Source organism: Corylus avellana, chromosome 1 (genome assembly GCF_965113065.1).
Source record: "Corylus avellana chromosome 1, dhCorAvel1.hap1.2, whole genome shotgun sequence".
NCBI classification, from domain to species: Eukaryota; Viridiplantae; Streptophyta; class Magnoliopsida; order Fagales; family Betulaceae; genus Corylus; species Corylus avellana.
In genome coordinates, this window is record NC_142490.1 from 43,036,840 (window position 1) to 43,050,172 (window position 13,333).

The 13,333-nt window shown below is 36.4% G+C and overlaps 1 protein-coding gene across 1 annotated transcript; it reads left to right on the forward strand.

The window, feature by feature from the left end:
- The first annotated feature begins 1,380 nt into the window (after positions 1–1,380).
- On the forward strand, positions 1,381–7,125 carry LOC132172892 ((E,E)-geranyllinalool synthase-like). The gene is made up of 12 exons (XM_088517771.1): positions 1,381–1,708; positions 1,984–2,176; positions 2,280–2,500; positions 2,590–2,713; positions 2,964–3,082; positions 3,181–3,377; positions 5,361–5,476; positions 5,556–5,654; positions 5,773–5,988; positions 6,084–6,213; positions 6,296–6,541; positions 6,628–7,125. Exons 1-12 carry the CDS (start codon positions 1,381–1,383, stop codon positions 7,123–7,125), a joined length of 2,487 nt encoding a protein of 828 aa, XP_088373897.1.
- The last annotated feature ends 6,208 nt before the right edge of the window (positions 7,126–13,333 follow it).

The window sequence follows — 13,333 nt, forward strand, 5'->3', positions numbered from 1 at the left end:
ATTTTTGAATATATATGTCGAGCAAGGGCGGAACTACATACAACAGTGGGGGGACATTTTTTGAAATTTTCATTAAAATAGGTATATTTATATATTTGCTTCTTAAATTTAGAAATTTGTCCCTCCAAATTTAGAAATTTGTCCCCCCAAATTAATTTTTTACTTCCTTGTGTTTGTCTGCAACAAGACTTTGTTTTTAGCTTTCATTGTTGTTAATTAACTTAAATATTTGATGGGTTTGGATTCATTAATTTATTTGGCATTCTTTCACTTGTTAGTGGTAATAAGTAACTATAATAAAATTTTAACAAAAATGACTTGTGATTTACTATGAAATTATATCTACGTATTTGGTAGGTGCTATTATAGTCACGTTCAGGTAGGATAGCCATAATTAGTCTCTCCAGCCTACTCTTTCAATTAAAAAAAAAAAATCGTCCCCCCACACTCAAAATCCTGGTTCCGCCCCTGATGTCGAGGCAAACACCCAGAAGCTACATGAAGAAATGGACAACCACGTTCCTTGGCACTGTTGGTTTGCCATCGTTTTACCAGGAATGGCTGAACTTGCAGTCTTGCACGTAAAGTTGGTGTGCGGCTTGTCTTCCTCCCTGAGTCCAAAGGGTCGTGTCAGAACTATTCAACATGCAGCAACAAATTCTTGAAAAGTAGTCTTTTCGTTTTATATTGATTGGTTTACTTTGATTTGACAGCTAATTTTGATGTTTAATTTTGGTTAGATTTTTTTTTAACCCTCTTCAGACTCCAGCTCTTCTAAATTTGTCACTGGGTACGTAGGGCAAAGAGGGCCTAATTTTTTTTTTTTTTTTAGGCCAGGGGCCAAATAAAATTTATATCAAATTATACTCTAGCAATTTTTTTTTTTTTTTTCCTAACAAATTTGGGGGGCCTTGGCCTATACCAGCCACCCCTCCGTCTCTGTCACACGTAGTACTCCAAGAGAGGACACATACTCTTCCATGCGCTAATTTCAGAGCTCCGCTTAATTTGAAGATTCAAAGCTGAAGTTCTTTTTATTTTCGCCCGAAACCATTCAACTGAAGTAGACAGCTTTCGGCTGGTGTTGACGGACTAGGTTTAAGCAATATAATCTACAAATTGTAAGACTTAAGAATTAACAGGCTCAGGAAAAAAAAGAAAAAAACAAGAAAACAGAAGATGAGAAAGAATATATTCTTTCTATTAAACGCATGTGAAATTGATATTCAGCGCATCCAGGGCATGTGAAACTGCAAATCTATTAAACGTGATTGACGGTCAAAGGAACAAGTTCAAGAATTATTATAAATAGCACACATTTGCTTGTTAACGCTCACTCAAGCATTTGATAATACAATATATAGCTTATCTTTTGCTGTAATGGATTTATCATCAGTACAATCCTCAATCCAATCTCTAGTTAATGAGATGAAGGAAGAGACGTTCTCATCAAATTGTGATCCCTACTCCTTCATTTCTGCTTCTGCTTATGACACTGCATGGCTAGCCATGATTCCAGATCCACACCAACCTTCCCAACCCATGTTCAACAATTGCTTGGATTGGGTGCTTTACAACCAGGAAGATGAAGGATCTTGGGGAGAGCATGATGCCCATGGCGTCCCCACCATTGAGTCCCTTGCTGCAACTCTTGCTTGCATTATTGCACTCAAAAAGTGGAATGTCGGGACATTATGCATAGAGAAAGGTACGTACATCCTGATGCTGTGTACAAGAATCAGCCATATATATACTTATAATATACATATAATGCTACAGTTTCAACTAAATTATTTTTTACACGTGTTAGCGTGTTATATATTGGAGGTTATTAAAATTATTTTTTTAGTAATTAATGATGTGTCTTTAATCACATATTATTAACATATGTTGTTTGGTAATATGCTTTTGGTTTGGAGATGTCGCTGATAATTTATTGGCTTTATAAACTAATTAGATTAATTTATTTTATTTTTAATTCAGGTTTGGCATTTATCCATGCAAACACGGGGAAGCTTCTCCGAGAAACGAACAACCACGTTCCCCGCTGGTTTGCCATCGTTTTCTCAGGGATGGTTGAACTTGCACGTGCGGTTGGTGTGCAGCTTGTCTTCCTCCCTGGGTCAAACGGAGTCGTGTCAGAACTATTCAACACGCGGCAACAAATTCTTGAAAAGTAGGATCCTTTGTTGTCTTTTAATTTTGTTTTGATTGGTTTATGCATGATGTTTGATAAAAACAAGAAACGTAATTAATTTGCATGATTTCTTTCTTTGTAGGGAGAAGGATGCGGATACGTACCAAAGTCTGCCATTGCTTTCATATCTTGAAGCACTGCCTGCATCTTATGAGATTGATGAAGATGATATAATCAAGCATTTGAGCAGCGATGGGTCTTTGTTCCAATCCCCCTCTGCCACAGCATCTGCATTTATGGCCACTGGAAACAAACACTGCTTGGCTTATTTGCTATCACTTGTTCAAAGATGTAATGGTGGAGGTTAGAAATTAAAGGTTCAATTAGCCAAAGAATGCTTATCAGTTTCTGCTTTTGATCTTTTTTGTGATAAAAATTGATTTTTATTGCAGTTCCTGCAACCTATCCCATGGATGAAGAGCTCATAAAGCTTTGCATGGTTAACCACTTATTCAGGTTGGGCCTGGCTGAGCATTTTATTCTCGAGACGGAAGACGTTTTGGCACAAGTTTATAGGTAGCAAAATGATTAAATTCATCATTTTTTTCGATCAATTTTTTCTTTTGGGATAAGCAGTAATTAATTTAATATTGCATCAAAGTAAAAAGTCTTGAATTCGAATCTTATATCTTTTGATTAATTAACTTTTTATTTCAATTAATTAAATATTTCACATGTTGGATTTTTGAAATTAAATCGAAACCGTTAAAAATACATCACGTAAGCCAAATCCATTTACTAGTAGTTTGTTCTGCATAACTTTCAGGAATTACATGAATCAAGAATCATGGGCAAAACCAAGAAATTACTCAGTTGCAGGACAGCTGTTTAAAGACTCGTTAGCATTTCATCTCCTGCGGATGCATGGGTATGATGTATCATCTGGTGTGTATCTGGATCCAATTTTAGAAATCCATCTTATTTTCTCTCAAATGTTTTCGTATGTAAATTTACCAATTACTTTGCATGATTTGCGTGTGCAGATAGCTTTTGCTGGTTCTTGCAACATGGAGATATTCCGGATCAAATAGAAAACAACCATGAATACTTCTCAAGTGCAATGCTTAATGTCTATAGAGCTTCAGATCTTACTTTTTCAGGAGAATATGACATTCAGGAGGCTAGATCATTTTCAAAGAAATTACTTGAAAAACCCACATCATCAAGCTTGCCGAAAGTGGTAATTCATTCATTATTTTAACAGACAATTTTGTAATCATTCAAAGCCTTATAAATAATTCAAAGAAACAAATAAAGAACAAGATAAGACAGTTTGTCATTACTAAAGAATAAGGGTAATTGTATAATAAGTTTCTGAGTCAACCCCTTAAAATTTAAAAATCTTTTTAAGTTTTTTTTCTCTCGAAAATTTACTCTCTAGGTTAATCGAAATAACAATAAAATCTCTACCGTCAAAATTTTTTAACAGTCGTTAGTTCCAACCAAAACGCACTGTTTCACCTCATTAAAATATTATTTTTTAATTTAATTTTAAAATTTAAATCTAAAAATAAAAAAAATTAAATCGCAGGCCACCCCAAACCCCCTGGGGTTAGGGGTGTCAACCCAGTCCGATTAATTTTGCCGATTTTTTGGCCAAAACCGAAACCGAACCGGGGTCTTAGTTACCGGCCGGTTCCGGTTTTTACCCGGTCCGGTAACCAGTTAAAATTTTTTTTTTTTTTTTTTTTTTTTTTTTTTAACCTCATGAAAAAAAAGAAAGAAGGAAAATAGAAATAAAGAGAAGACACAAATAACCCTCTTAATTTAACTATGACAAAGAAATAATAAGGCCTAACCGTAAATCTACACCATCATACAAAAAGTAAGTGAGATGAAATACCCAAAAATCCATTTAAACTAATTCAAATTCATTATTTCCTTACTAATTAAATTGGGTGAGCTTAATACCAAAGGGCAAAATAATAATTTGGCGCCATCAAAGAAAAATCACTATTATAGAGGCATTGGCTCTTTTGTATATTAATTTAATTTTATATATATATTAAAAAATTATTATTATATATAAATGCACTTGGTTCCGGTTTCCCGGTTTTTACCGGGTGCCCAAAACTGGGACCGGAACCGTGGTCCCCAGTTTTTGATTTTTTTGCAACCAGAATCGGCTCTCCGGTTTCCCAGTTCTGGTTCCCCAGTAATTTTTGATACCCCTACCTGTGGTGGCCGCAAGACACCCCATGGGCGGTTTGGGGTGGCTTGTGGCCACCCCTAACCACCCATGGGGTGGCCGCGAGCCACCCCTAGGGTGGAGGGGTGGTCTGCAGACCACCCAAAACCACACATGGGGTGGCTTCAATTTAAATTTTAAATTTTATTTATTTTTTAGATTTAAATTTTAAAATTAAATTAATAAAAAATTAATATTTTAATGAGGTGAAACAGTATGTTTTGGTTCGGACTAACGGCGGTTAAAAAATTTTGACTGTATAGATTTTATTGTCATTTCGATTGACCTATGAAGTAATTTTTAGAAAAAAAAAAAAAAAAAAAAAAAAAAAAAAAAAAAAAAAAGACTTAAGGATTTTTAAATTTTGGAGTGTCGACTCAAGGACTTATCGTACAATTACCCAAAAGACAAATATTTAAGGTACTGTCTATCATTCATTTTTGCTATTTGGGGAAACTTCATTTAATTTTTCCTAGATTTCCATCATTTTTGTAATTATTCTTATAAAGTTCAAAAACTCTTAATTTAATATATCGAACATTTAATTTTTTGCAATATTACATCTCCATTAGGTTTTTCATTAAATCATAACCGACAAATTTCAAAATTACCAAAATAGCCCCATTTATTTTTTTGAAAAAAAAAATTGCAAAAATTCAGACGTTGATCAATCTTTAACATAATTTACAAAAATACAAACACCTTATTAAATCTTTGCAATTCTCTTTTAGTTTTTTAATAAAAAATTAGGATATTTTGAAAAATAAAAATCAAGATTTAATGAAGAAACCAAACGGATGGGTGACATTACAAAATATTAGAAGTTTGATACAATAAATTGAGAGATTATAAACTTTGAAGAAGTAGCTACAAGAGTGAATCGTAATGGAAGTTCAGGGGATTAGTTAATTAAGTCAAGATTTCCCTAACTTTACATTATCTACATGTTGATATGTTCTGCAAAACGTCTCGTAGATTGAGCATGAGTTAAGACTTCCATGGTTTGCTCGACTGGATCACTTGGAACATAGGATGTGGATTGAAGAAAAGGATTCGAATGTTCTCTGGATGGGAAAAGCTTCTTCCCATAGGTATATATGCTGCTTCATTTTAATTTTTACTATTTTGACCCATGTTCTTCACATCCACTCACTAATCTTCTGAACTCAGGTTATCATGCCATCTAACGGATGAACTTGTAAGTCTTGCCGTGCAAAGCTATGAGTTTAGGCAGTCAGTATACAAGAATGAACTTGAGGAACTCAAAAGGTATATATATATGTGTGTGTGTGTGTGTGTGTGTGTGTGTGTGTGTGTGTGTGAATAAATATGCTAATTAATATTTTCTTACTTTCTCCACAATATGTGTCTTTCTTTGTCGACACAGGTGGTCCAAGGATTGGGGTCTTAGTGATATGGGATTTGGTCGAGAGAAAACTACATATTCTTACTTTGCTATTGCCTCTTGTTGTTCCTTGCCTTATGATTCTGACATACGCATGATGGTCGCAAAGAGTGCAATACTCATTACTGTCGCTGATGATTTCTTTGACATGGAAGGTTCTCTAATTCAGTTGAAGGATCTCACTGACGCAGTTCAAAGGTACGTAGCCATTTGATCTCACTGATCGATGATTTCTTTGACATCACTTTGCTGCCTCTAATTAATTACTATTTCTCTCATGGAATATATATCAGATGGGATAGCAAGGGTTTGAGCGGCCATAGTAAGATTATCTTTGATGCCCTTGATAATCTTGTAAGTGAAATTGCAACAAAATACCTCCAACAACAAGGACGTGACATAATAAACAATCTTCAAGATCTAGTAAGCCGATACTTATTAACCTCATTAAATATCATATCTATTAATAAACTGACAAATTATGTCTGTTTTGTTTTGTGTGAAGTGGTATGAAACGTTTGCTTCGTGGTTTACGGAATCCACGTGGGGTAAAATTGGAAGCATACCTTCAATGGATGAGTACCTTGAAACTGGCATGACATCCATAGCCACACACACCATTGTTCTTCCAGCTTCATGCTTCTTGAACCCAAGTTTACCAAATTCCAAACTCAGGCCCCAACAGTATCAAAGCATTACAAAACTACTCATGGTTATTGCTCGTTTGTTGAATGACGTACAAAGCTACCAGGTATCTTTATATTCCTTCTTAGTTGCTTTGGTTCCAGCAGTCTTATGAAATATTCTAAGGATCTAATAACAAGTACATAATGACAGAAGGAAAAAGATGAAGGGAAACTAAACTCCGTTTTGCTCTACTTGAAAGAAAACCCGGAGGCAGACATTGAAGACTCAGTCGCTTTTGTGAGAGAGATTCTCGATAAAAAGAAGAAAGAGTTTCTCCAACATGTTCTGATGGATGGATATAGTGATTTGCCGAAGCCATGCAAGCATCTCCATCTATCTTGTTTGAAAGTATTTCAGATGTTCTTCGACTCTACCAATAGATATGATTCCAACACAGAAATGATTCAAGACATTAGTAAGGCACTCTATAATCCTATTGAAGTTGGAAACTCAAAGCGTCTGAAGCCTCTGCCGCTTCAAACTAGAACAAAGAAGGAATATCTGACAATCAACTCCTACTTCAACCGGCCCTCCAAGCATTACATGAGCAGAAGTTTTGCAACACGACAGATTTCTTGGCCCGCTTCAAGAGATAATGGACTTGGGAAAATGTTTATACCACCAAAAATTAGATTTTGCTTTACCTAATCCATCCCTCTACCTCCTACAATTGCTAAACATTGTATCTATAATAATGTCGTTGTGACATGTCACATGAAGTCTATAAAAGGCTGCTGGACAGTAAGAAGTAATGTTGAATTATATAATAATGAAGTCAATAATTGTCTACTATGGTTTTAGCCAATCTTGTTTGATGAGCTTTACTGTGTTAGAGATAAAGATGAACCTCACACTCAACCGTGTTCTTCATTAGATCAACAACCAAAGAAACCAAGTTCAACCAAAAGTCTAAGATAATACTTATCTTATAATTCTAGAGTTATGTTTATCTTGTAGTTCTAGAGTTAGTTTAATTTTCATATATGTAATCATCTAATTAGATAGAGCTCAAGTTGTATAGAAACACTAGGTTGTACATGAAGTCTATATATTGAATATCATACGTGCTAGCTTAGGTATTCAAACCCAAAAGCACTTTCAAATCTTTCATGGTATCAAAGCTTGACAAAAAGCTCACGCTTATTCGTTCCTATGGCTGCTGCTTCATATGCGTTCCCGAATGTTTCTCACTTAGTTTACATTAAATTAGATTGTGGTAACTACACCCAGTGGTTAACTTAGATTGAGCCTGTTCTTAGGGTCAATGAATTGATGGGTATTGTTAGAATATATTATTTCCTTTGTTATAATATTTTATATTTCCGTTATTTAATTTGTAATGTAGGGTTTATTTCTTTCCTTATGTATTTTAGAGTTTAATTTGGGTTTCTTGGTCACTACTCATCGTCTCTCTATAAATAGAGAGTTATGTAATATTGATTGATACGGTGAATATACAAGATGTAGCTCATACGTCTCTCTCCGCTTCCGCTCTCTTTTGTTTCTCTTTTATATTTTAGTATTTTATATTCTATATATATTTCAACATGGTATCAGAGCCACGTTTCTGTTTCTGTGGCTTTCAATAAAAGTCTTATGACGTTTCTATGGTGTTTTCTAGCATTCTCTTCTGATGATCTCTTAATTTTGTTATGATCCACGGCTTTATTCATTGGCGAATCTTGGCACAATGCGGTTTTGGCCCTTCACAGGAATTTTAATGGCTAGTTTTCGTTCTCCGGCCTCATTGTCAATTGTGGCTTGGCCCTTCACCGGATTCTTTTAGTGGCTTGTCTCCGTTCTCCGGTATTTCTCCGGCCTTCACTTTCAGCTTTTCTCGTCTTTGTTATTGGCAAACCCTGGCACAATGTGGTTTGGCCCTTCAAGGGATTTAATGACTAGTTTTCGTTCTTCGACCGTCATTGTCAGTTGCGTCATGGCCCTTAACTGGATTCTTTTAGCAGCTTGTCTCTGGTCTCCGGTATTTCTCTGGCCGTCACTTTCAGCCTTTCTCGCCGGCATTGTATTGATCCAACCATTGACTTCAGAGGCCTTCAATTTATTCTCTTTTCCAAACTCAAGCTTACACCTTGAGTTTGAGGAGGGATGTTAGAATATATTATTTCCTTTGTTAGAATATTTTATATTTTCATTATTTAATTTGTAATGTAAGGTTTATTTCTTTCCTTATGTATTTTAGGGTTTAATTTGGGTTTCTTGGTCACTACTCATCGTCTCTCTATAAATAGAGAGTTATGTAATATTGATTGATACGGTGAATATACAAGATGTAGCCCATACGTCTCTCTCCACTTCCGCTCTCTTTTCTTTCTCTTTTATATTTTAGTATTTTATATTTTATATATATTTCAACAGCCACCAACACATCTCCCTGCCTCATCGGAAAAAAGATGAGCCAGCTAGAAATCCTACTTATTCCCTTTGGGTTAAGAAGGATCAATCCATTCTTGGTTGGATTAACGCCACTCTGTGCTATCCACCATTTATGGCCTCCACACTTCTCGTGAGGTGTGGCGTTTCTTGGCAACTCAGTTTGCTTCTCTATCAAGAACCTGTCTTGCACAAATCAAGCACCAACTACTAGGGCTGGGCACGGGTCGGTTCGGGGCGGGTTTGGAGTTTTTTACCACCCGACCCGTGCCCATCGGGTTTGATAAACCCTTACCCGTTACCCGGGTTGTATGCACTAAAACCGCCGGGTTTTCGAGTAGAACGGGGCGGGTTGCTCGGGTTGCTCGGGGCGGGTCGGGTATTTTTAATGGGATCAATTTCAATTTAAGTCCTGGTTTTTTTGTAATTTTTTTAGAAAAAACTGGTTTTTTGTAATTTTTTTTTTTAAACTGGTTTTTTGTAGCTTTTTTTAAAAACTACATTTGGACTAAAACCCATCAAGAATTCATTGTCTTGTATTGTTTACAATTTTCATAAAATATATGGTTGGATTTTTTTTTGTGTGTGAATCAAATAACTCTAACTAACTCTACCTGGAGTCCTGGACAGTAGGGCACTAAACAAAAAATCTAACTACAAAATAACCCTACGTAGACAATAGAGCACTAAACAAAAAATCAAACTACAAAATAATTCTACCTGGACAGTGTCACAGTAGGGCATTAAACAACTACCAAAAAAGAAAAAAAAAAAAAAAGCAAATAAAATGTATGTTTAACAGTTGCAGTGTTGCACACATTACATAAATAAAATTTAAAGGGCAAGCACACATAAAACTCTGTTACATCAAAAATAAAAGTTACAAAATCCAAGCTATTGGCCAACAAATCACTAGACCACCAGGCCTAGGCTCCTAGCAACAAAATCCAACAGCCACCAAGCAGAATGCAGCTTTAAGTCACTAATCATCCTCAAGTAGAATGCTGATATTCTTCAAAGTTATTTCTACAAAGAATGAATCAAAACAAAATTACAATCTCAATTGAAATAGTTAAATGAAATTTGTAAATAGGAAAACAAATTAAGAAGTAAACTAAAATGATCAAAAAGCTTACCTGATTCAAGCTTATAACTTTCAGGATCATCAACCACATCTGAGTCAGAACTTAAAGGTTTTGATCTTAACCAGTTTTGTGCACATATCAATGCTTCAACCGTTTTTGGGGCCAGTGAACTTCGAAAAGGATCCAACACACGTCCTCCTGTGCTAAAGGCCGACTCTGAAGCAACTGTTGTAATGGGAATGGCCAACACATCTCGTGCTATTTTGGCAAGAATTGGGAATTTGGTTGAGTTCACCTTCCACCAATTTAAAATATCGAAATTCACATTCGCTTTTTCAACATCCTCCATCAAATATCGATCGATCTCCGATTTGCTTTCCATATCACCTTTAGAAGTTAGGTATTTATGAAACCTATTCATGAAGTAAAAGTTGGCACTCTCAGTTTCTTCTATTTTCATTGAGGAACCTTGAAGCAATTCACTACCATGTTGAACTTGAGATGAACTCTGTCCAACATTGTAGTGATCATATAATTTGTTAAGGCATGACTTCAATTTTTTCACCATCTCCTCACATTTCTTGTCACCAAGCACATCTTTGAACCAATATTCCAATGACTCCAATTTGGTTCGTGGATCAAGTACAACCGCAACAAACATCATCAAGTTAACCTTATCATTGTTTTCAAGATCCCCCCAATATTTATTGTACTTCATCATCATCCTCTCTGCCATAGAACTCAATACAAAATCATCACTATTAATATACTCTTGTAAATGCATTTGAATGCCACAAACTTCTTGAAAGTACATATTAGATGTACAATATAAAGACCCCGAAAGTCGCATTGTGGCATCATAAAAAAGTTTGAGAAACTTAAGAAAAATCCTAATACGATTCCAATCAACACATGTAGGAGGTCCCAAACCCTCTTTCTCATTCTTTTCCTCATTCAATGCACTCTTAAAGTTTTTATCAAACTCTTCCATAAGTTGAAAAGCAGATTGACATTTTTCAGCACCTTCCAACATCAAAAATGTAGAGTTCCATCTAGTTGAAACATCAAGACACAACAAACCCTTGAAAGAAATTTGTTCTCTTTCAATACAACCCTTAAACTTCTCAAATCTTGCAGGTGAAGACTTCACATACTTCACCGCACTTCTAACCCTCACAATGGAGTCATCTACCTCTTTCAAACCATCAGTCATAATAAGATTTAATATGTGTGCACAACACCTGATATGCATAAACCGACTCTCTAATATGGCACCCTCCTTATTACCAGTTCTCCTCTTCACAAACTCCAAAGCAGCATCATTGGTAGAAGCATTGTCAACTGTGATAGTGAAAATGTTACGAATACCCCACTCAAGCATACACGACAAAATCTTCTCCCCAATGGTATCAGCTTTGTGATTAGGAATTAAACAAAAGTTTATAATTCTTTTGTGTAAGTTCCAATCACTATCAATAAAATGGGAGGTGATTACCATGTAATTAAGGTTTTGAACCGAAGTCCATGTATCAGTGGTAAGACAAACCCGAACTCCAGTTGTCATAAACATTGCCCTCAACTTTTCCTTCTCAGACAAGAAGAGCTTAATACAATCCTTCATCACAGTATAACGAGAAGGAATTGAAAACCTAGGCTCAACTATATTCATGAAATCCCGAAACCCTTCACCTTCTACAAACCTAAATGGCAACTCATCCTTAATTATCATCTTCGCAATTGCTTCCCTTATTTTCCCAGCATTGTATTTAGTAATCACCAAATTACCAACAGTTCATTCTCCCACTGCCATTTGGCCTTCCCTCTTAACCTCAAAACTTAACTTTGATTGTGACTTATCAAACTTACTGGAATATTTTTTGCAAGTATTCTTCAAATGTGTTAGCATTGATGAAGTACCTAACCTTTTACTGTGACAACTAAACAATTTCTTGCAATAATTGCATTGTGATTTAGGATCCTCGGGATCACCCCCCTCTACCTTGGTAAAATGTTCCCAAACCATTGATGTTTGCTCAGATTTTTTAGGTTTTGGTGGGAGAGCTAAACTAGGGTTTTGAGTGCCAACACCAACACATCCAATAGTATCATTATCAATGGAAGGCATAGTACTATCACTACGAGTAGGAGTAGATGAAGCAGAACTAGAACCCATACCACTAGATGAATGACCAGCCATGAGTCTACAATAAATGGAAGAAAAAAAAATCAACAATTTATAAAATAGGAAACAAATAATTAATTGACATTTACATCAATTAAAAGTTGGGCCCTTTTACTGCCCTAATTAGCAAAATCAACCCAAGTTAAATAATCAGCAAAATCAAACCCAAAATCAGACCACAAACCAGAAACCTAATCAGTACTGCATAATCAGCAAACCAGCAAAATCATTAACAGTTGGCCCTTTTACTAATTAGCAAAATCAACAAAATTAACTAATCAGCAAAATCATTAAAAGTTTTTTACAAATCAGCAAAATTAACTAATGAGCAAAATTAGACAAAAAAAAAATACCAAAAACCAAAAACATAATCAATACTGCATAATCAAAATAGACCAAAAACCTAAGCACTAATCAGTAGTCCCTACTCACAGACCAAAAATCTATTCATACCAATTTACCAAATATGAGAATTGAGATTTCTTTACCTACTGCCGAGGGGTGAAACCGTGAGAGTCGTGAGACTGAGACGCAGCTAAGGCAGCTTGATTCGTTCACGAAGGTCAATGTGACTATGAGCCTGTGAGAGCCGAGAGGGATAGAGAGAGAGAGAGAGAGAGCATCAGTTAATTTAGTTCACTTCCCATAGAGAGAGATAGAGAGAGAGAGAGAGAGATGAGAGAGAAACCTAGGATCGATGAGGTTAGTGCTCCGGTACGGCGGTACTAGATGGAGCGGCGAGCGAGAGAGAGAGGAGCGGCGAGCGAGAGAGAGCGGAGCGGCGAGCGAGAGAGAGCGGAGCGGCGAGAGATAGTCTGAGAGAGGAGTGGCACCGGCGAGAGTGACTCTGAGTCTCTGAGAGAAGAGCTGCGCTTGGCCTAGAGAGGAGTCTGAGAAACTGTGAGAGGCGCTTTGTCGCTGGACGGCTGGAGCTTGGAGGATTAGAGGAAGTCTGGAACTGGAAGACAGGAAGAGGAATAGAGGATATCATATTAGGAATTTAGGGTTTTAAACATTAGGGGCGGGGCGGGTTGGGTACCCGCCTCTTAAAAAATCTTATACCCGCGAGCCGACCCGACCCGCACGGGTCTGATGTTTCCCAACCCGTGAATGCCAAAAAAAAACTTAAATCCGGCGGGGCGGGGCGGATCGGGGCGGGGCGGGTTGGGCGGGTTGGGCGGGTTTTTGCCCACCCCTA